General features: G+C 40.3%; 1 protein-coding gene across 2 annotated transcripts in view; it reads left to right on the top strand.

Moving 5' to 3' along the window:
- The window catches only part of BTAF1 (B-TFIID TATA-box binding protein associated factor 1), a 99,421-nt gene that overhangs the window by 51,273 nt on the left and 23,959 nt on the right, over positions 1-24,189 (top strand). Inside the window, exons 15-25 of one of the 2 annotated variants that reach the window (XM_090056781.1) lie at positions 36-140; positions 382-531; positions 2,738-2,880; positions 3,020-3,194; positions 3,743-3,946; positions 6,748-7,174; positions 9,437-9,627; positions 10,498-10,651; positions 10,731-10,840; positions 11,868-12,069; positions 17,344-17,492. In XM_090056781.1, coding sequence (XP_089912907.1) covers positions 36-140; positions 382-531; positions 2,738-2,880; positions 3,020-3,194; positions 3,743-3,946; positions 6,748-7,174; positions 9,437-9,627; positions 10,498-10,651; positions 10,731-10,840; positions 11,868-12,069; positions 17,344-17,492 — 2,010 coding nt within the window. Of the gene's footprint in view, positions 1-35; positions 141-381; positions 532-2,737; positions 2,881-3,019; positions 3,195-3,742; positions 3,947-6,747; positions 7,175-9,433; positions 9,628-10,497; positions 10,652-10,730; positions 10,841-11,867; positions 12,070-17,343; positions 17,493-24,189 lie in introns of both variants that reach the window. The other variant, XM_090056780.1, reaches the window with a different exon arrangement.

Genomic DNA, 24,189 nt, shown 5'->3' with positions numbered 1-24,189 from the left:
AGTTTTCTCATACTCCATTGCATGCCTGTCTTCAGAGTTCTTCAACCTGGCTGACTCCAATTCTGCAAGATATGTTGAGACACATTTTTCAGTTCTGTATTTTGGAAAGCAACCAAGAGATTCTTGACCTTATTCATAAGGTATTTATTTTTTAATGTATTACCATGCTATGTTTGTTAAAACTTACCATCTATACCCATGCTCTGTTGTAGCTGTATGACCTGCTTAAGCTTGCTGTTTTGTAATTTACTTTATGTTGCTGCAGGAGCACAGTACCTGCCAGATTTCTTAGATATTAAAGATCATTTTTGTCAAAAAATTAGATAAATAACACAATATATCTCTTCTTTATACTAATATGTGCATTTTCCCCCCTTCCAGGTGTGGCTGGAACTGTTAAACAAAGCACCGATACAATATTTGGTAGCAGCTGCTTGCCCCTGGATGGGAGCTTGGCTCTGCTTAATGATGCAACCTTCTCACTTACCTATTGATTTAAATATGTTGTTAGAAGTAAAAGCAAGATCAAAGGTAAAAGGAGATATGTTTGCAAAAACATTTTTTGTGGAATCAAATAAATTGATCATTATTATGGTGCTGTGACACATAATAGTAACTGGCCTCTCGCAAAAAGGAGGAGAAATGCTGTTATCACCACACACCTGTGGTACAGACTTTGAAGCTGTTGGAACTAATGGATACCCATAGTAGTCCACAGATAAGGCAAAAGCTATTATTTATATATTGAGTTGTTCATGGGAGTGAAATTTCTACTTACAATGGTGTATTTCTTCATTAGTTTTTTTTGACCAGTGCCTGAATGGCAAAATCTGATCCCCTACAAAGCACTTAAAATGGCAGCTGTTTTGGGGGATATTTTGAATCTAAAAATATGGATATTAGTCTACTTTTTTTCATTGCTAGATAAGAGATAACTGACATCTGTCAAATTATGTAATAGGCTTTTATTTAAAACCTTCATTTACTCCATGAATAGATTGCATATAATGCAGGGGTAGGCAAAATGTGGCCTGCAGGCTGAATTCAAAGGATTTTGTCTAGCCCACAGTGGCTCCTTTTGTCCCACCTGGCCCAGGTGCAAGGGACAGCCCAGGTTGTGGAGCCAGATGTTATTTCCCAGCAGCCACAGCACAGCTCCTTCCAGCTACCAGTGCTGGACCCAGCCCTGCTGCCCAGGCACCCTGGCCCGTCCACCCTGTATCCATTGCTGGGGGCAGGACCCATGCAGGCATGGTGTTTCACCATGCATTTGGAATAGGGCTGCAAACTGGGAGGGAGCTGTGTCTTGAAGCAAGACAGGCAGGCAGGGCCAAGGAGACCTTGTGGTCTTAGGGCAGTGACCATATGAAGCTGAGGCTGGGGCAGAACTGCAGTCAGCCTCCCTGCACACCTTTGCCCATGGAACCTGCACCCATCACAAGGGCATGTGGGCAATGGATTGTGGCTCTGCCCTCTGACCCTTGGTTGCCCATACCATTCCCAAACACTGCTCTCTTCCATCCTGGAGCCCCTTCCTACATAGGGAGTTTCAGCGAGTTGTGAGGGGGGATGTACTGACCTAGCCTGTGACAGCTCAGCAAAACTCTCTATGTAGCCCACAGGCCCAAATAATTGCCCACCTCTGATATAGTGGCAGTATTTCACTCTAAACCATTTAATACATATGCTGCTTGGTTACAAAACTTATCAAAGCGCATCAGCGCATAAAACAGTGTTTCTCAACCTTTTAAGTAGCAAGTACCCCCTAACTTATTAAAATTTTAATAAGTACCCCAACACTCAATTTTCCAGGGGATTTTATATTTACAGACTAATGCGTGCCATCTGTGAAACTGTATGTTGATAGAAGGGCTGTGTATATAAGGCTGTGATATGACAGATGTCTGATCTGGTCCCTACCTTTTTGTACCAGGGGTGCACAACTCAAGTATGTACCTGGGCTAGGGGTGATGTAGGCCAAAGCTAGGAGGACTGAACCCAGTGCCACGCAAAGCGCAGCAAACCAAATTATTACTGGGCAGTTTAAAGCATCACACAATATGCAGCGCAACAAATTTTTTGCCATGGTTTTGAGAGGAAAAGAGGGTGAGAGAGAGTGTTGTGGTATGCGTGTATCCTCTGCATGTCTCGCATACCCCCAGAGGTACACATACCACAGGTTGAGAAACTATGGCAAATAGTTCAATTTTCTTGCCAGTAAATGTACTTTATTGGTGGATATTACTTGTGAACCTTCTGTAGTTTTTAATAAGCTCCTAGTTGTTTTGTTTTGCCATGCTTTTGTCTTACCAGCATTAGCTATAGTATTATTTCCTCAAATTCTTTTTTTGCAGAATTGAGTCAGTTTTAACAGGATTACTTTTCTTGCTGAGAAGATCATAAGGTGTTTCTTTCTGTTTTGTTCTGATGACATATTCAGACAGAGGGTCTTAATCCAAACAACCAGACCAATACACAGCAGGGGCACAGTGCCAGACTCTAGGTTACAGTATGACCAATAAATCTTTTCAGAAGTCTGTGTTCAAAGTGATACAAGATTAGAGATTTATTTACAATCCAGTCTATGTAGGAATGCAAGAAATACCAAACCAGAACAATCTAATTAGGAAATATGCATTCATATTTTCTGTACTTGTCTTAAATGCATTTAAACTTGGTAATTGCAATGGACATGGTCATTTTTATTACTAAATAAACATCTGTGTATATTTCCTAGGAAAAAACAGGTGGCAAGCTACGTCAAAATCAAACCCAGACCAAGGAAGTGATACAGGAGTATATTGCTGGTGCAGACAGTATTACAGAAGATTCTGTAACCAGGGATTATGTTGTTATGCGAGCACGGATGATGGCAGCAAAGTCAGTTGACTGAAAATACAAAAACAGTTTAAAGTGGCTTATTATTTTTTAAATCTATGCAAATTCTAAATACAGCAATATTTTGCTGAAATTTAACTTGTATGAATTGCAATAATGATTTTTTTTTTTTTTGGTTAAGATTGTTAGGAGCACTTTGCTGTTGTATTTGTGAGCCAAGCGTAAATACCATTACTCAAGAAGTAAAGCCAGCTGAATCACTATCCCAGTTACTGCTTTTCCATTTGAATTCCAAGTCTGCCTTGCAACGGATTAGTGTTGCTTTAGTCATCTGTGAGTGGGCTGCCTTACAAAAGGTAGGACATTCTTTTTAGAAAAATGTCAATGGTTTGCCAGGCTAATCTAAAAAGTTTCTGTCATCTGCTACTCAAATAATTTGTAAGAAAAAAACAATTGAAAAGCCAAAACAGTATTTACACTTACTAAATGAGGAAATGTGACAATGGAACAGAATAACTAAAGTATTTTAATTGCTAAAGACAACTGTCAGAGCTGTGGTTCATCAACTTTATTACAAGTTTTATTTTTAGTTCATCTATTCCAGAGGAACGCTTTCTTTTTAAGTTAAACATTTCCTACATAACTACATAATCTCTTAATTTGTTTTGATTGTTTCATAAGTCATCTTCCATGTAAAATCCAGTGAGGGGTAGAGTTTACTGAGTATTAACTTTTATAAAGAATTAATTATTGCTGCTTTTGCCTGCCTCAGTTATCAGCACGTTCACCTACATCAGATCCGTTTAAAATTTTCCATCATCTCTAGTTCTTTTGTTTCTTAACTTTAACTGAGCCAAAGCAACAAGTACGTACACTTAAATACAAATTTCATGTTTTGTTTTAGGAATGTAAAACTATTGTCTTTTCTGTGCACCCTCGCTTACTTGAAGTCCTCTCTGAGCACCTGTATTATGATGAAATTGCTGTTCCTTTTACCCGAATGCAAAATGAATGTAAACAGTTCATTTCATCACTAGCTGATGCACATATTGACATTGGGAACAGAGTAAACTGCAGTGTATTTACAATAGATCAAGCTAATGAGCTGGTGAGTATTTGAATTGATAGGTAGCTCCTAGTCTTAATTTGAAATATGTGTGACAAAAATATTGAAAATATACAGTATCTTTCAAAAGTTGTACATGTATTGTGGTCTTTACTACATTACCTGTTTCTCTGGCATATATATGAAACAGACATTTACTCTGTCCTGTGAACTAGAAAGGACAAACCAAAGGATCTACCTGCATAATACTTTTTTCTGTTTAAAGTATTTCATTTGTTAAAATTATATAATTACCACTATAAAAGTAACTATCAAAATCCATTTAGATAAATTTCTTGAAATCATTGTATGAGATTTGATTTACTTGAAAGCTAGTGTCGCTAAAACTTATATTACATACAAATAAGACTTTATGGGGAAGGATGTTTAACTTGTCTGGTTCCATTTTTATTAGTACTTTTATAAAATGATTAAGAAGTCTGCATTTAAGAAATTTGCACAGCAGTGGTGTGCAGAAATAGAAAATATCCCCTGCTGCCAAAGATTCACTATTAATACTTATCAGACAGCTTGATTTATTGCTTTAACTTTGGCTGTACTGAGACAGCATATTATTGATGCATTTTTAATTGGTGTAGTGCAATATAAGTCAAATGCCTTACAAAAACTGTAAGTATATTACAGCCTAATCAGACTGTTTTACCTGGGTCATCTGGCTTGCCCTTTTGGAGTACTGGCTGTGACTATTAACACTCTTAAGCTTTGTTATTTGTGCCAGGGAGTGATGCCCTCAAACACAGCCTGCTGTACACGGGCTACCTCTTGAACCAAAAACGGAACAGTTTTTACTAACTAACATTGCTGTGTGGCCATTTCTGATTCGGGGAGAGCCTGCATGAAGCAGTGCCAGGTGTCAAATGCTCTGCACTGTAGACCAGGTGTTCCAACTGGCGGGTCTCATAAAAAATTAGCATGTGGCCTATGGTCTCCTGTCTAGTCCTCACTTCCCCTTCCCTCATTGCTCCTGCCGTGGCAGCTGGGTGGATTGTTTAGGCTCCTCCTCCAGCTTCTACTCTTCTACTTGCCCCCATTCTGGGATGCAGCAGTTCAGTGGGCAGGGCTGGGGTGCCCAAGCTGCATGTGTAGTACAGTAACTTTGTTGCGTGCATGGTAGGGGAGGGAGCTAGGTTGCTCACGTTGTGGGAGTGGTGCTACCCACACTGAGGCAGGCACATGGCCAGAACAGGAGGATGCTAAACATGTGGTTAGAAGAGCTGCTTTTGCTGCAGGGAAAGGGTAGACTTCACACATGGTGAGGGAGAGTTTGGGGGCAGAGCCACTGGCAACTCATGTGGGCCCTGCTGTCCAGAAGTTGGATAGCTCTTGAGTAGACCTGTCCTTCCAGTCCTCTGAAATTTCAACTGGTATGCCAAGGTTTATCAAAAATTAACAGAAGCAGAACAGAAATCTGCTTAGCCAATTTTTTATCATTTTTGGTACAAATTATCTGGGCCTGTTAACATTTATTTCTAATATGTCATCTGAGTATATAATCCTTTTTTTTTTCTTTTCCAAAACTCAGAACAGACTTATGTTATAAATGCAGCAAAAGCTCAGTTTAGTATGGGGCTTATGATATTTGTAGGATTTCCTTTTTATAATAATCTTAGCACTGCCAACCATAGATTTCTTCTTCCTCCCTTATGTACTTAAGCTTCCTTCATCAGCATTCCACTTCTTATGGCAGTCTGTAACATCTTTCTTCATTCTTTACCATTTTATGTTAGTATTTTTTGTTTGTCCTATTGTGTTTTTCACTGCAGAACATGCATGGCCAAAATTGGCCCCCAACTGAACAGGAAATCAAGGTTCCTTAGCAGGTTGTTCCTGGCTGGACCCAGGGTAGCATAGATCAAGGAAATTCAAAGTTCTCAGCTAGATTTAGTGACTTCTTACAGGATTTTGCTGCAAAGCTGACAGGAATTGGGTAGGTACTGAAGAGTACAGTGGAGTTGCATCATACGCGCATTTAACTTACGCAAATTCAACTATATGCACTTGGCAAAAAAAAAAGAAGAAAAATAACAATTTAAATAGTGCAGGTGATTCCGTCCACCATTCCACTCAATGAGCGTATGCCCCAGAGTGAGCGTGAGATGGGAGACGTGAATCTGCTGTTCCCTCAGTCATTCTCAGTTCCTGCGTGCCTCTCACAGTGTGAGCATCTCGCTGCGCTTAGTGTAATTCTAGCGTTTAATTAATTTTGACTATTCATGATTTTTGCCTCACATGCTGACTTTAGAACCTAACCCCTGCGTAAGATGCAACTCCGCTGTACTTTGTTAGGCTTTGGAGTTGGAAAGAATCCTTTTGGTACTGTCCCTGTCCCCGAGGTGGATGAAGAGCGAGGTGAGAGGTTCTGTCAGTAAGACTGTTGAAAAGCAAGGGAAAAGGTTCATGTGGGATTGAGTACACAGAAGTGGAATGATAGACGATTTAATGGGAAGTACCTGGAAAGGGGGAAGTTAAACTGGTGGTGAGATAAGCACAAAACAAAGCTCTCAAAACATGAAATCTATCAAATGGAAGAAAACAGTTGAGTGCACAGTGGGAAATCATTGTGGTATTACAAATATAGGCCTGAAAATGTCATGGGGGAAGAAGGGGTCAGATTAAACTACTTGATACATTCAGCCCAAATTCACAAGTGGTTTGGGAATATTTGAAGCCATTTTTTGTTGGTGTAAATTTGCTCTTTAAGAGATTTCCAGAATTATTCTAACTGCAGCTTTTAAGTGATCTGCTTTGCTGTAAGTAATTTGCTTTAACTTTTTTTAAACTAGGTTACTGCTGTTTTCAGTGAAGTTACATCTCCCTTTACTTTGAATAGTAAAGTTTTACAACAGTTAGACAGCAAACGACAACAAGTCCAAATGACTGTTACAGAAACAAATCAGGAATGGCAAGTGTTACATTTGCGAGTCCATACTTTCACTGCCTGTGCTGTTGTGAGCTTGCAACAATTGCCAGAAAAACTAAATCCTGTTATAAAACCTTTGATGGAAGCTGTCAAAAAAGAAGAAAATACACTGGTACAAAACTATGCAGCTCTATGTATAGCCAAGTTACTTCAGCAGTGTACACCAAGATCTCCCTGCCCCAATTCAAAGATTATAAAAAACCTCTGCAGCTCACTTTGTGTGGACCCACATCTTACACCTTTAGCAGCATGTCCTGCACAACCTCAAAGCACCCAGGAAAATTCTAAAGGTAAACCATGTCTATGTGTTGGCTCTGAAAATAATCGTCTAGCTGTACTATAGAAATACGTAAGTACAGATGTTGGCATGAATCTTCTACTTCAGTGGTGCATGTTTTTTATATTTAAATGTTTGAGAAATTAGCAATTAGTAAAGATTGTGTGCAGTTCTACATCTATTCATGCCTAAGAACAGAGTAATTTTGAGGATTTTTTAAAATTAATGTTTTGAAAGGTTTTGTCTGATTGCTCTTAAAATGCAGTAAATAGTACTCCTGTGGTGTGGTTTTACATTGACATGCTCTGTAGTACTAATGATCTGCAGAAATAAGTACTGTTTTTAGTGTTCAACTAAAAAATATTATTGCTATATTTTGGTACAGTTTTACCTGACACTGGTGTGGCATAGGGTAATTCTGCAGCCCTAATCATAAGACGGCAGTGTAAAAAAATGTTACAGAACAAACACAGACCCTACAAAACTGGCCTTGAAATGGATGTTCAGTTACCATTGCTTAGAAATAGATCCATGTGAATATTAAAATTTATCTTCAAATGTAATCTGCTATGATAGTTAACTTGTACATTTGTTCCTTTTGCAGTATTAGAATACAAGGTGTTCTAGGCAATTCCAGGGAACATGTTATACATATACTTTTTATTTGATCGAACTTCAAATTAGGGCTAAGTGGTATTTTAATATTGCTTTTACTATTTAATAGATATAATTTTGCACCCTAAATTTTAAAGTAAATAATGAGAAGGGTGCAGCATAAAACTTAAATAATATATGAGACTTTAAAAAAAAATGAAGGAAAAAAAGAAAAAAAGTCTTAAATTATGACAAGACACTTGCTTGTTTCTAGTGTTTCTCACTGTGAACCAGTAAATTGAGCACTCATTTGGGAACCAGGAGGACATGGGTAACATGATCTGGTATCCCATGATCACCTCTTGGCCAAACTGGCCTGTTGTGGCCTTGGCTCCACCACAGTCCGCTGGCTGGGAAATTTGGCTCCGTGGTCGGACCCAGAGGGTTGTAATTGATGGCAGTCAGTCATCGTGGTGCCCTGTGACCAGTGGGGTCCCTCAAGGCTCTGTCCTTGGACCCATACTGTTCAACATCTTCATTAATGATGTGGACATTGGAGTCAGGAGTGGACTGGCCAAGTTCGCCGATGACACCAAACTTTGGGGCAAAGCATCCACACCAGAAGATAGGCAGGTGATCCAGGCTGACCTGGACAAGCTCAGCAAATGAGCAGACAAGAACCTGATGGTGTTTAACACCGAAAAATGCAAGGTTCTCCACCTTGGGAGGAAAAACCTGCAGCATCCTTATAGGCTCGGCAGTGCTACGTTGGATAGCACTACAGAAGAAAGAGACCTGGGGGTCATTATTGACCACAAGATGAACATGAGCCTCCAATGCGATGCTGCGGCTAGTAAAGCGACCAAAACGCTGGCTTGCATCCATAGATGCTTCTCAAGCAAATCCCGGGACGTCATTCTCCCCTTGTACTCAGCCTTGGTGAGGCCGCAGCTGGAGTACTGCGTCCAGTTTTGGGCTCCACAATTCAAAAAGGATGTGGAGAAGCTTGAGAGAGTCCAGAGGAGAGCCATGCGCATGATCAGAGGTCAGGAAAACAGATCTTACGATGATAGGCTGAGAGCCATGGGACTCTTTAGCCTGGAAAAGTGCAGGCTCAGGGGTGATCTGATGGCCACCTAGAAGTTTATCAGGGGTGACCACTAGGATCTGGGGGAAAGTCTGTTCACCAGAGCGCGCCAAGGGATGACGAGGTCGAACGGTCACAAACTCCTGCAAGACCGTTTCAGGCTGGACATAAGGAAGAATTTCTTTACTGTCCAAGCCCCCAAGGTCTGGAACAGTCTGCCAGCGGAGGTGGTTCAAGCACCTACATTGAACACCTTCAAGAGTAAATTGGATGCTTATCTTGCTGGGATCCTATGACCCCAGGTGACTTCCTGCCCTTTGGGCAGGGGGCTGGACTCGATCTCCCGAGGTCCCTTCCAGCCCTGATGTCTATGAAATCTATGAAACATACTTGGCTCTGTCACCAACTTTGAGTGATCTTGGCAAGTTGAGTCCAATGAGTTTGTTTCCCATCTATAAAATCAGCATAATGAAGTTACTCTTTCTAATATCAATCAAGAGGTGTAGATGTATAATAGGCTGTTCTTACTAAGGCCTACCTACCTTTTGATACTCAGTTTTAAAGTAAATTGTCAATCTTATTCTTTTATAGTAGGACTGAACTCTGATAGAGATGGGATGCATCATACTGTTACCAAGCACAGAGGAATAATAACACTGTACAGACATCAAAAAGCTGCTTTTGCCATCACAAGTAGGCGAGGTCCTACACCAAAGGCTCCAAAAGCCCAAATTCCAGACCTTCCCACTGGCAGCAGCGGAAACATCCCTACAGAACTTGATGAGGTAAATCAGAGGTTTTTATTCTTGATAACTGTTCTTTAACGATCTTAATATTTTCTCAGCCTGACTGTGTTGTAGATGAGGTTACATCAAGGATAGCTCAGTAGTTTCTCTTGGTGGGGGTGGGGAATGAGTTCAGGTTAATTTTTGTGTTACAAGCAGGATAAACTTAAGAACAATTAAATATTCATATGATATTTAATTATTTCACATTTTATGTGGGAAAACATTTAATACAATGCTGATAATGGCTAATAATATAAGTAGGGAAGGAATCAATCAGTACACCTTGTGCCACTGCTGCTTGTCCCTGGGGAATCGCCTTCTGGTGCACAGCAGGTTACCCTGGGTTGGGTAAAGGAGGCTGGGGCCTTACCTGGAGCTTTGGAGGCCTTGGGGACTGCAGCTGTGGTGCTCCTGCAGCTGGGAGCCTGGCCAGCAGCCAGAGCATGGGTCCAGAGGCCAGGCTCCAGTTTTGAGCAGTGCATACTGCTGCCATGTGCACTGCCCTGCTTTTTTTTAAGGTGCAGGTTTTTTGAACCCAGGATCTTCCTGGGTCATAAAACCCCTCAGCTCTGCACAGGGAACTCCTGCATTTGTGGTGTGTGGTGCCACAGACAGGCCTGCAGCGCCACATACCACACATCCCTGCTCGTCTGGATGCGGCCTGTGAGACTTCTTTTGGTCCAGTCATCCAATTTGTTGAGGTCCTGCTGAATTCTAGCCCTGGTCTCCCCAGCTTGATGTCATATGCAAAATTCTTATTTTTGGTCTACTTTATAGATTTAACAACAAGACTTGTTTGAATGTAACAAATTTAAAAATGAAGTAAATCTTTTCCTAATCTTATTCTCTGAATCGTGTTTATTCTAGGCTCAGAAACCATATGTTGTGCAGAGGAGAGGAGCTGAGTTTGCCTTGTCTACTATAGCTAAACATTTTGGTGCTGAAATGGCAACAGGATTGCCACATCTCTGGGACGCTATGGTTGGTCCATTAAGGATCAATATTAACACAGATAACTTTGGTATGTACATTTTGTGTTATGATTTCAAGTTAAAATGTATGTTAATCTCAAACTAAACATATTTTAATTTTTGTAACAGATCGAAAGTCTTTATTGGAAAAAGGAGATGCTTCTGCCCAAGAGGTGGTGAATTCCCTACAAGTTTTTGAAACAACAGCAGCTTCCATGGATGTTCAGCTCCACCCTTTGGTAGAGTATAATATGCCAAAGCAGTTTTGTGATCAAACACACCACTTCCATTCCATCACTTTATCTACGCCTTCAAATAGTTTATACCAGTCTCCTTACCAAATGAGACAGCCTTTTTTCATTAGTAAAAGGAGCTTGATTTTTCAGGTAGTACCAGCTACACTTAATACAATCTAAATCTAGAAATAATAAATTATATTTACAAATAAGAGTAAATTTGACTCCATCTGTTCTGTATCCTGAAGATAAACAGACATAAATGTAATTATATTGTAAATACCATGCGAGATACCAAGAACAATAGAATTAACAGCTTTCATTTGTAGAAGGTAACTGGTCATTTGGGTCTGTCTCTTCTTTGCTATTAAAGCCAAGATGATAAGCATATTGTAAATATTTGTCAAATACTAAATTTCTGTATAAGCAATTGCTGTAGTTTGCTCAGGAATGTAAAGCAATCTTTACTACCTTGCCTGGATTGGAGGTAACCAATGTTTTCTTGTGTAGTAAGTTAGTATGCAAGATTGTCTAATTTTGAAGATGGTTCTAAATAGAGGTCAGAAAATTCAAAAACAAAAGCCTGAGTTGGACTCAGTTTTTCAATATTTAAACATTATGATTCTTAAAAAAAAAACCAAACAGGTGGCTTGCAGCTCTGATTAAAATGATATGTTTCAAGATGAAAAAAGTATTTTCCAAAATCCTAATGATAAAGATCTGCTTTAATTTTAAAATCTGATTAAAACCTTCATAGATGTATCTTACTTATTTGAAATTTTTTTGTGTTGAAGAATATCACTTGTTCTGTGTCCCAGAAAATTAAAGGCTTATATTAGACTTGTGTGGGCAGTCTTTTTCTCTCTCCTGAAACCACTCTTCAGTGAGAAAAAGTAGATTACAGTTTTAAGCATTTTATTACATTGACTAAGGTACCAAAAATGGTGAAATAGAAAATATTCATTTTAAAATAAAATCATTAAATAATTGGCATTTAATAAATATTGAGCTCTATTTTTTTCCTTTCCAGTTGATACAACATTTGCCTCATCTTTACATGTGCCTTCAGCATCCCAGTACTGCAGTAAGACACATGGCTGCTCGTTGTGTAGGTGTCATGAGCAAAATAGCTACCATGGAAACCATGAATATTTTTTTAGAAAAGGTTCTTCCATGGCTGGGAGCAATAGATGACAACACCAAACAAGAGGGTGCAATTGAAGCACTTGCCTGTATCCTTGCTTGTGTGTTTTGTTTTGTTTTTTACTTTGTTTGTTTGTTTGTTTGTTTGTTTGTTTTAATAACATTTAGAAGTCTGTTCTTCATTGCATGATTTAGGGAATTATTAGGGGAAGATATTGAAGTGTAAGGTTGTGATATGGTCCTTCTGGTATCATAGGCTTCCTGTAAGATTAAATCAGTTGTCTTTATTGAAGAAGTTGATTGGGTGAAGCTTTGGTAGTGAGAACATGAAAGAGAATTGCAGAATTGCTCTTAAATAAATGAGTAAATGGCTGTCCAAAAAATATAAAGGTAATATACATCTTAAAGACTGATAAAAATAGGCGTGTGCAAAGTGAGCCCTATATGATTTGGATTCAACCCGAATCAGGAACAGTGATTCAGTTCGTTGATTCGGATCACTGTCCCTGATTCAATTTGGCCAAATCTGAAGATTCGATGCTGAGTCAGAGAATTGGCGATTGGGACACAGACACAGCTTTCCATGTTTTTTTCTGTGTACCACAAGGTACCAGTGCAGCTCATGAATGCTGCAATGCTGGGGCAGATGGAGCATCCCACAGGAGGGCGGGGGGCCCTTCCACATGCTTGGTGGCGAACCTGGAAGTGGACCATAAGTACTTCTGGTCCACTTCCAGGTCCACTTGGGAGCCCCTCATGCTTGCATGGGACAGTCCATGCACCCCAGCATCACAGCATTCACAAGCCACATGCCTAGATAAAAGGGAATTGCATAGCATGTAGTGAATTTGTGGTATTTACTACTCCTAACTATTGAAGCCCATAGTTGCAAAAGTTGGATAAAGGTGAGATAAACACTTGTAAGTCATAACATTGACATGAGCCAATTACTTACTACTTAAAATAAGGAAGAAACATAACTGCAAGTAAGTTATTTCATTACTGTTCTGCAGCATCTGGTACTGGCCTTTTAGACTATATCCTGCTGATGGGATCCAAAATGTTGAAGTACTGTGTTTAAGTAGAAGATATACCAGGAATTCAAATATCCCATGCTGGATGACTGTCTTGAGGTACCTGCCTAGCTGGCATCTCTGATATTGTACATATTTGCTCATTTAAAAAAATGACATTATTCCTTAAAAAGTAGAAACTGTAGTTACAGCAGAATGCAGACCAAAAGGACACACTACTTAACTCATGAAATCAGAGAAAAATGTGCAATACTTTTTTGCTGTTTAAGAAGAGTAGCTTTAATAAAAATTAAATTTGCTTAGCTTACTAGAGAAAGAATGTGCATCTTTTTGTTAACCATTTGTCGTTACCTTTAAAGAGTTTAACAGTTGTATTAAAATATCATGAACAGTTACCACAACTCTTCAAAGCTAAGGAATATTTCACTTCTAGATGATTTAAAGTACTTTTTATTGATTTAACTACATCTAATGTAGCACAGCAAATGAGCTAATGCTAATTCATGAATCTGAAACAGAAGGGAAACCATTAGCCATTATAATGACGTATTACTTTTACTAGTTGGGATTAGAATGTAAACTCTTAAACTAGTGAGCTTTAGTGGAATATAACTGCATCTACCCACCATATTTTCTGCTTGACATTTTCTTCCGTTTTTGCTCTTAGTTCATTTCAATATCTGAGTTATGCAGCACTTAGTAATAACATGCATTGTAGCAGATGCTGTAGGCAGTGTGATAAGACCTCAAGCTTTCTGGCAATACTCTTATGCTAGTTCATCCCTAATTATGTATTAAATCTCAGATTTGTGCAGTTTCTTAAAGAGGGAATGGAAACAGCTAATATAGTGAAACAAATGTCCCCTTGTGCATCTAGTCAGAATTTTTTTGTGTTAAGGTAAATTTTAGAAAATCTTGGTGAGCAAGACTACTTTATAGCCTAGGTTTTATGGAGGTGTCCACTTCAGGGACTAAATAAAATCCCTTGTTTTCGTTCTTAGTCTCCAAATTTGCCACAGCAACTTCTAATGAGAACTGAAATTTTACTTAAAATGTTACTGTAATGTTTACTTTTTGTTGAGGAAAAGCTTTTTGAAATAGTCTGTTTTAAAAGTGCATTTTCTCTGATTTCTTTGGGTTCCTTTGGCTAAATAACCAGATTCCCCTGGCAGGGAAACCTTTGATGCACTAGTGACTCAGGACATTGACAAATGAAGCTCGTTCATTTGGTACTACAGCTGGTTGCCTGGGTTTTTGTTTTTAAAGTGGGCTGACAACTGGGGTAGCTTTGCCCAATGTGATGGAGAACTGACCCTGAAAAAATGGGGTGTGCAATTCTACAGGTACAAGTTGCACCAATTTACAGGTTGTCTGCATATATCCATTTTGGAACACTATATTTACAATGACTCCCTAATTAATTAGAATCTATACTTGAAAAACTACAGAATAGAATCTAATTATTTGGGAGGGTATCTTTTAAATTGGTTCCACCCCACAGTGCAGGGGCAGACCCCTGCCACTTGCCCATCCTGCATACTCTTTCCTCTTCCTCCTTCTACCACCACTGTAGTTTCTCCTACACTCCCCTGGTCATGTGTCCCCTCCCCCTCCATATGAGCCACCCAGTCCCAGGACAGCTGGTAGCTATGCTCCAGCTTCAGTTCTGAGCCCAGGCTGAAGCTGGAGCTTAACTGCTGATTGCCCCAGGCCAGTACTTGAATCTAAGATGCAGCTTTCTTTTCCCCCTCATAGAGCGTGTCCACACATGCAAGCATGTGCATTTGCAGCAGTTCAGATAGAAGCAGTGAAAATTTGTTCTGGGGCTTTTTGCCTTGGTGCAAGTGCTCAGACATGCACTTTGTTGTGTAGCAAATTGTGCCACTTGAGGCAAAATAACCCTGATCTGCAGCTGGGGGGGAGCTAGAGCCCAGAGCCAGCACCTGTCCTGGCCCAATCAGTACAAGAAGTCCTTCTTTAGCTACATGGGGGGTAAAAGTAAAAAACTAATGGGAGTGTGGAGCCGCTGCTTAGTGCCTCAGGTTACCCAGCCACTACCACCTAGGAAAAACAGAACTCCTAAATGACTACTTTGCCTCGGTCTTTCACAAGACCAAGGGGACCAACATGCCAGGTAGGGCACAGAGTGTGCAGGGTGGGATTGACACTGTTCCCACCATAGCCATAGAACTGGTGTATGATCAGTTAAAGAAATTAGACGTGTGAGCTCCACCCAAGAGTGCTGCAAGAGTTGGCCGAACTAATCGCAAAGCCCCTGGCAAAGATCTTTCAAAAATCATGAGCCTCTGGAGAAATCCCAGAGGACTGGAAGAGGGCCAGTGTTATGCCCACCTTCAAGAAGGGGAAGCGTGAAGACCTGGGAAACTACAGGCCAATTAGCTTAACATCTAGGGAAAATCCTAGAAACATTCATCAAAGAGACTATATGTGACAAACTTGCAGAAGGCACAATACTGAATGACAGCCAGCATGGCTTTGTTGCAGGCAGGTCTTGTCTGACCAACCTAATTTCTTTCTATGACCAGGTGACTTGTCACCTGGGCGAGACGAAAACGGTGGACATCATATACCTCGACTTCCAGAAAGCCTTTGACTTGGTATCCCACAAGGTACTGATCAGAAAACTGGAAGATACTGAGCTCAACTGCAGGACCATCAAGTGGGTGTGAAACTGGTTGCCGGGTAAGATGCAGAGAGTCCAGTTGAACGGATCAGTGTTGCCCTGGCGAGATATGGGCAATCACATACCCCAGGGCTCGGTACTTGGCCCAGTGCTGTTCAGTATCTTCATCAATGACCTGGATGAAGGGTGAAAAGCCCATTGGCCCAGTTCACGGACAACACCAAGTTATGGGGTTGTGAGGACACAACCACAGGTAGGCTGCAGATACAAGCAGACCTAGACAGGCTGGCATATTGGACAGAACAGAACCAGATGAGTTTCAATGTAGAGAAGTGCAACATGCTGCATCTAGGAAGGAAGAACCCCCAGCATACCTACAACTGGGCATTGCTAACCTGACCAGCACTACAAATGAAAGGGATGTGGAGGTAACAACAGATGCCAGCAATGTGATGCAGTAGCCGCTAGGGCCTATAAAACTCTGGCATGCATCAATTGATGCATCTCCAGTAAATCCAAAGAAGTGATTCCCCTGCTTTACTCAACACTGGTGCAGCCATAGCTGGAGTAGTGTGTCCAGTTCTGGGTACTGCGCTTCAACAAGGATGTGCTAAAGCTCAAGAGGGTCCAAAGAACGGCAACCTGTATGATCAGGGACTTGCATGGCAAGCCATACAAGGAGAGACTGAGGGATCTCGGGCTCTTCAGCCTAAAGAATCCTGAGAGGGGACCTGCAGCTTACTGCTATATCAGAGGCGTACATTGGGCTCAGTGAACAACTGTTCACCAGGGCACCGTGGGGGAAAACTAGAAACAGTGGCCACAAACTCCTGGAAGATAGTTTCAGACTGAACATTAGGAAAAACTTTAGAACTAGGGTATCCAGACTATGGAACAAGCTCTGCCTAAGAGGTGGTGCAATCCTGAAGACCTCTAGGGTACAAGAGAAACCTGGACAGTCATCTGGCTGGAGTTATCTGACCCCAGATGTCTTTCCTGCTCATGCAGGGGGCTGGACCCAATGATCCTTCTGGGTCCCTTCCAGCCCTATGATTCTATGACTATGTGATCACTATATATAGAGAGTAAGACAGAGACACAGCGATCAGTTGGGCATGTTTTATTGATATATCTACAGTGTTAAAGCAATTTGGACGCCTAGCAGTGTGTCTCATCATCATAAAATGTTTTGTTGCCCCCCACCAGGGATAACAGCCCCCCTACAGGGGCCAAATGGCCCCCACAGGGGCTACCACCCCAGCCCCATGATTGCTGCCCTGCCTGGTCTTAGCTTTCACTGGCTCCCCCTAGCTGCAGGGTACAAAAATAGCTAGGTCTGCTCCTTTAAAATCTACCTTGCATACTTTTCTATTCTGATCCTCATGTAATTTATAAGTATTCACATATCTCAGTGTAATTTACATTGGTATTGTGTGTTTGTCCATACTGCTATATGTGCTTAGGTCATCTAGGGCTGCAAGCATTAGTGTGGATCCCTTTAGGCGTCCTCTAGCTATATGCCTGGATAAGACTTCTGCTTTTGCTTTTGATGCTAGTTCACTTTTTCCTATTCTGCTTGGTATGACTAGTTGAAATATTACTCACAGCCATAACTACAACATCGTATTTTAATGTAAAGTAGGTTCTGAACTAATAAAAATAAGTTTCCTTAATAATTAATCCAGGTGTAATGGAACAGCTAGATGTTGGTATTGTTCCATATATTGTTCTCCTAGTGGTCCCAGTTCTGGGTAGAATGAGTGATCAGACAGACAGTGTACGTTTCATGGCTACTCAGTGCTTTGCAACACTAATTAGACTAATGCCACTCGAGGTAAGTTGGATTTACAATTATTTGAACAAATGTCTTCTCCTTAGCCATTTACTTTTCACTAACCCAAAATAAACGACTTAAATAGAATCTAAGAGACCAACTCAGCCTTCAGTCTCCATCAAAGTTAACATGAGGTATACTTGTGTATGCTAGGATAAAATGAAGTTGACTGTGAACTTTTTTCCTGCTAAAATAGTCTGTTTTTATTCCAGTGTATTGTTTGCAACATTAATTCAGCTATTTCCATGGAGTAATGCAGAACTACTTTCTTAAGGAAAGATGTTTTATGTAGATCACTACTCTTTTTCAATTTCTTTGCTCACATATTGTCAAGCAGAGCTTCAACTGTGCTAAATTAACATCTGAAAAAGTATTCTACTGTGATTTTTTTTCAGTGCATATATCCTATTGCTGTGTATGTAGCCATTAGAAATGGGTATTTCTAATTTTAATTAATTTATTTTACATGCATCACACCAGTTTTTGCTTGTTTTGTATCCCTAGCTGATGCCTGCAAAAATGCTGAATATGTTCAGGCAGAGTATTGAGTATATAACGCATCCTCAAGGAATAACTAGCTTAACTGATTGTAGTGATGGCAGTCAAGTCAGTTAAATATACCTTTGTTTTACCTTTGCTTTTACTTTTTAGCTCTGTATATTTGCGTATTTGAGGAATTTCTCCAGTATCACCTTATAGGGAACAATGTTGTGCTTGTGAGTTATTTTCACCAGTAGATGGTAATAGAACGCAGAATTCACTTGCAGATTTGCACTGAATTTTCATTAGTGACTCAGTAAATTGCAGCCTTTTTTAATTGTTAATTAGGTTTTTATACTTATTTCAATATTTTCAGCTTTAACTTAATAGGATATGAACTTGGAAACATACTGGCCAACAGTTTCTCTTTGAAGTATGCTAAAACAATTGTGAAACGCAACATTTCTAAATGGATTATCTAATTAAAATCCCCCTCCTCTCCCCCCCCTTTATTTTTTTTCCCCAAATGCAATTAAAAGGATGTGTAAATTCTATTAATTCAATACTCAGTTATAACTAGAATGACTCCTCCATTGTTATGGAGATCTTGGCAGCACAGTCCAAAGATTTTTGCACTTTAAAACAGGGCTTCCAATAAAGTATGGATGGCAACTAGAACAGATGGTATTTTCCTGTATTAGATTATGGGAGGGGTTTTTGCACTATTATTCAGCCAGCTTCCTTTATCCTTGATATTAACTGTAAAGCAGTTAATATAAAATGTTAATCATTCCAACCATAGGAGTACATTTTGAAATCGCCATGTCTTTAAAGAAAAATTTTGATATATTTTGGGAGAAATGCAAATCTCTAAGATAATGTCAACTATGCAAATCTGTGGAAAACACAGGAGACAAGTCAGTTGCAAGTTGTGTATAATTTTGGGAGTCTTAATGTTCTGTTCAATTTTGTAGGGAAAGGTATGATAGAAATGCATTGTATGCAGAAACCTAAGGATCCAAGAACAGCAGATTTCACAGAAATTGCCTGATTTCCACAAAATCACGATTTGAGTAGGTCCCTAGCTATAACCATAGGTGCAGAGCCATTGCTAGGTAACCCGAGTGCCCTGCCAAGAAAGAGGTCCAATGAGAGTTGCCACCACTTTTTCCTTGGCAGTGAATCTGACACTTGTATCATGCCAACAAATTTGGCAGAGCTGTTAGGAGACGTATCGGATCAAATCCAGAGCTTACCTATCTCCCTTTTACCCAATTTGATTTTTCTGTAATATTAGGGGGGTGTGGGTACTTGCAATTCTCACATATGACTACCCCATCCAGTTACACTCTTTGTACTGTTGGTCTTCCTTCTCTATCTTTCCTCAAGGAGTTTGCTAATGATAACCTGTTAGAAACCAAAGTGGTCTTGCTGCTTTTATATGGGGGCCATAAAGAAGGTGCCAACAGAATTTGGGGAAATGAGCTTCTACTCATAGTATTTCTTTACGCTGAAGAAGAAAGTGTCCCTTCATCCTAACCTAGACCTGAGAAGGATTAACAAATACATGCCATCTGGACCTAGAGCTAATGTGCTGCTCTCTCCATTTTTTTCTCTCCAAGTTTAAAACTGTTTGGTGACTTTCTTGATTTGTGGGAGGTGTTTCCATTTAACTATTCCTCTGTGCCACAAGAAATACCTGAAATATACAGTACATTATAAACATAGGCACTGACTTTTAAACTTTTTATAGCATCAACAATGTTCACAAAATGGATGTCAGTGTTGTCAGCTTACTGAAGGAGGAAAGAAATTGTCTGCTTGTTCTTGACAGCTGGATGGTAAGGAACAAGTTCCAGCAGAAAACTGTAGAAGCCCTGTCCTCTTCCTGTTCTTGTTAGAGCTCCATATGTCTCGTATCAACACACATGGAAGACTGCATAGGAACATGGAGACCTGTTGGTAAAAGCTTGCTTACTGAAAGAATGGTTCAATACCATCAAGCAAAGAACTGAAAAGCAAACTACATGTGTGGGGCTGCTGAGCTACATGTCACCATGCCCAGGCAACAGACCTACTAGATGTCACCAATAGCCAGTGCAGTTTCTGAGGTTGCTCATGTTATTTTTCTGTACCAGGCCTTACGAGAATTAGGTTAGTGGCTAGACGTGAGAGAGAAATTACCCACTCCCTGATGATGTTCCTCTTAGAAGCCTCAGGTACAAGCTAGAGACCTTATCTCTCCAAAGGACTAAGTACCAGGACGATTTTGGAGTTGCATCTGTTTGCCCTGGAGTTTCAGAACCGTCTGATGGCCCGGGTAGCAATGTTTTCTTATTCTTAAGTGGCTTTTCCATGCAGCAATTTGGCTGATTGCTTAAAATGACCAATGGTAAATAGGATTTGATTCATGATGGAGGTCTTGTGGCAGTGGGTTAATGGGTACTTCTGTGACAGATGTGACTCATGACAGGACAGCACCATGTGACCTGAACTATTACCCAATTACCCAAGAGGGACATGAGTCTAAGCTTCTTAGCAGATGCCTTTATCTTGTAATGGGAGTCTCTAGACATCCTTTTTGCATGTTTTCTATCTTCTATGTCCTATCCATGACTGTGATAATCTGTGATAGGTTGAGACATTCATTGTAACAGCTGTCTACTGGCTGAGGCAATTTTGGCTGATGGATCTTTTGGAATTATCCATTTTGCCTCCCATCCATCTTTTGATCGGCCACACATCTCAGAACCACAGCCAGATATTGCATCTGATAGCTTGGAATTTGGCTGGGTGAGCACTACTGACAGACTAGTCTTAACAGGTTCAAGACACTGTTGTACATCAGGAGCTGTTTACTTGGAAAGTGTTCTCCATTTGGAAACTCAGTATAGCCTGGAACTGGTCAGAGCTGTAATATCAAAGATCCTTGATTTACATGCTGCATGGGCATATAGTCCTGTCTCACTCAGTCTTGCAAATATATTGGCATGTTCCTGGATAGACATAATGAGTCATTCCTTGCCTGATTGTACTAAAATTCCTCCGGAGCTTCTTGCATATGTTACCTACTTGTTAGAAATCAGATTGCTACGTAAAGTTTGACATTGTCCTCCTGAACTTACTGAACAGCTCCTCCAGCTTTATTTTTTTTTTAAATTTTGTAGTGCTGTTGACATAAAAGTTGCACCTAACTTTGACCTTTCCTTGGCAATTCAAGTCAAATCATGCCATTGTTCACAAATTTGGAGATTTTCTGAACACTGGGACAAGCAAGGCATAAAGAGGGAGCTAGATAATTGTAGAAGGATTAGAGTGATTTTACAGAGCATGCGAGTAAAGTGGGGAAAGGAAGTCAATCATTCTGCTGAAAGATGAGCTGCTATAGGTAATATGGGTTTTAAGAACAAAGAAAATCTTTAAAAGATTTGTATTAAGAAATTGAAAATCTCTTATTTAAAAGCATGTATAGTGCTTCTGGATCTGTCATCTTGATGTCATCCAGTCTCCTACTCTTATGTGTTCCATCCCGTTTTCATATGCATGCTTTGGCTTCATTTCACCTGGAAAAAAAAATCCTTTCCCTTGATTCTAGCTCCTTCTTTTTCCTGGCTTCTTTACCTAAACTTTCTTGAGAATGTGGTCTTTTTCTACACCTTTTTAAAATTCTCTTTTAAACCCTTTGCAATAAATCTTTTAGACTGGGGCAGGCAATTATTTTGGGCAGAGGGCTGCTTACTGAGTTTCGGCAAGCCATTGAGGGCCATGTGACAAGCAGCCCAGGGCAGATTAATATTAATTTTCTAAATGCTTAAGGGCCCTGCAGGACGGATAGAATGACCTGGCAGGCCGCATCCAGCCCCTGGGCTGCATTTTGCCCGCCCCTGTTTTATGCCAAGGGTGCTCAACTCTAAGACCACAGCCCAAATCCAGCCCCAGGTGCTATGTGATCTGCCCATGGGCCTCCCCACAGGGTTAGTGGAGAGCCCTATGGGCCACGGCCTTGTACACTAGATTGAGCGTGCGGGGCTGGATGGTGACCAAAATTTAAATTCCATCCATCTGGAGCTTTGAGTGGAGTTACAGAAGTTAGTTGATAAAATGTGAATGGGGCAGGGGGAAAATGTGGCCAAAATCATTCCAATATAATTACAAAAGAGAACGGGTCAGCAACCCCCAGTACGCAGGCCAGAGCATGGCACGTGAAGACATTTTGCTCTGTACACTCTGGGCAGATGGCTGGGGAGCTGCAAGGGACCTGATCTTTGTTGTGGCAGGACAGCCCCAGCCCTTTCCTCACTGTCTGCCCTGAGGTGTGTGTCTACTTGCCACTGGCAACAAGCTGGGCCAGGACTCTACCAACCCTGGTGCAGCTGCTTGTAGCCTCCCTGCCACCTGCTGTCAGTAGCCCAGGCTCTGTGGCGGGGCTTGCCTAGAGCCTGAGTCAACTTTGGTGGGCAGCTGGGAGGCTGCAAACAGCTACACTAGGGACCGTGGAGCCTCAGCCCAGGTTGTTGTCTGTGGCAGGTGCATGCATGCTTCAGGGCGGACAGTGGGGAAGGGGCTAGGGATGCACTGCCACAACAAGGATTGGGCCCTTTGCTGCTGCTCCTCCATCATCTGCCCCCAGCGCACCAACATCCTACAAGTCAAGGTTGTGGGGATTTTTTGGCACTCTGCCCAAAAAAGGTTGCCAACCCCTAAAATAGAACCTTCCTATTATGCAAATTAACATATTTGTACGTTATCTTTTTTTTTAAGCACAGAGGGAAAATATGTGGATGAAATTTAATGAACATGCAGTATGAGAATGTAAGGATAGACAGTAGTATCAGTTGCATGTATTGCATTAAATTTTCATTATAAAAGTTATAAATAAGCAAGATTCTTCATTAATAAATTAAGTGTCAATAATTCATGAATAATTATTTAGCCCTTTTCACAGCAGATTATCAATCCTAGTTAGAACTTCAAAAGAAACAAAGTACTGTGTTCTACACGCTTTTAAAAAAGAGTTCCAATATTGAGAAAATAAAGAAATTTGAGTACTTCTAGGTAGCTATTTTGATAACTTTAATATCTTGGGTCTTGATTTACATCTTGTTTAAAGAGGCCTGTGATTCAGTTCTGCTAGTGGTCAGCAGTGGAAATAAATTAAGAGTTGACGCTTGTATAATACTCATAGGGTTTTTTGTATTAAAACTTCATTAAACCTTTTGTTTGTTTGTATTTTAAGAAAAGATGTTTCTTCTTAAGGCAGAATTAAATGTTTTTCTCCCAAAGATTTGGATACTTACAGACCCTCAGTCATCCTTTGTTTCGAGGTCAGAGGAAAACTGCTGCATGTGTCAGATGAAATACATTCAGAGCTAACTCCCTGCTCTTGCAACCAAATACCTGTACTTGAAAGCAGTGGATCAGTTCTGCTTTCAAAACACATGGCACTGCACACAAACTTATTACAGAAGGGATCAAAGCCCAGCAGAGAATAAAAGCTTGTCAGTCATCACCATAGAAATGTATAAGAGTTGCTAGCTCATAATCCATTACAACCTTATTGTTAGGACCATAAGAAGTTTACCTCAGTTTATCTTCAGAAGCAGTGGTATCCTTTGCTAGGAAGGTGCTCTAGGCAGTGATCAAAAAATAGACTTAATTGTTACTAATTATAGGGGGGGAGATTTTTCTTCCTATTCTACTTCTTTATTCCTTTCTATTGCATATATCCTACACGTCTCTGTCTGAATTCCTTGACTGATTTTTCTTTTCTGAAACTTTCACCTTCTCTTGCACCCAAGTGACACTTTCTATTTCTGTGATTTGCCTGTTGTGGAATTCAGATATAGTTATGGCTGTTAATTAAAACCTTTAGTTCAGTAAGCATTCTCATTTAGCTATTTATAGCACTTTAGTGTTTCAAGGCGGTTTTGTAAATTTTCCTTTCTTGGGGGCAGGGAAGACCTGAAGGGAGCATGGCAAAGCCCAGGACAAATGTGAACTGGTTTCTGTTGTCTCAGCATCAGAGAACTGTTTGAGTGTAAGGAGACAAAGTCAGTTCTTAATAGCTCCTGGCAGACATTACATTTATTTACTAATTGTGCCATAAATTGCAACAAGGCACATGTTTTATGAATTTATGGATTGAAAAAAATATTGATTAATAGAGTCTCTTTTTCTTTTGTATTGTAAACAAAAGTTAAATGTTAACTGGGTGCAG

The sequence above is a fragment of the Crocodylus siamensis genome, chromosome 7 (assembly GCF_052110815.1).
Source record: "Crocodylus siamensis isolate JL-2025a chromosome 7, ASM5211081v1, whole genome shotgun sequence".
NCBI classification, from domain to species: Eukaryota; Metazoa; Chordata; order Crocodylia; family Crocodylidae; genus Crocodylus; species Crocodylus siamensis.
Note: the sequence above shows the minus strand (reverse complement) of the source record. Positions and strands in the feature narration are given on the sequence as shown.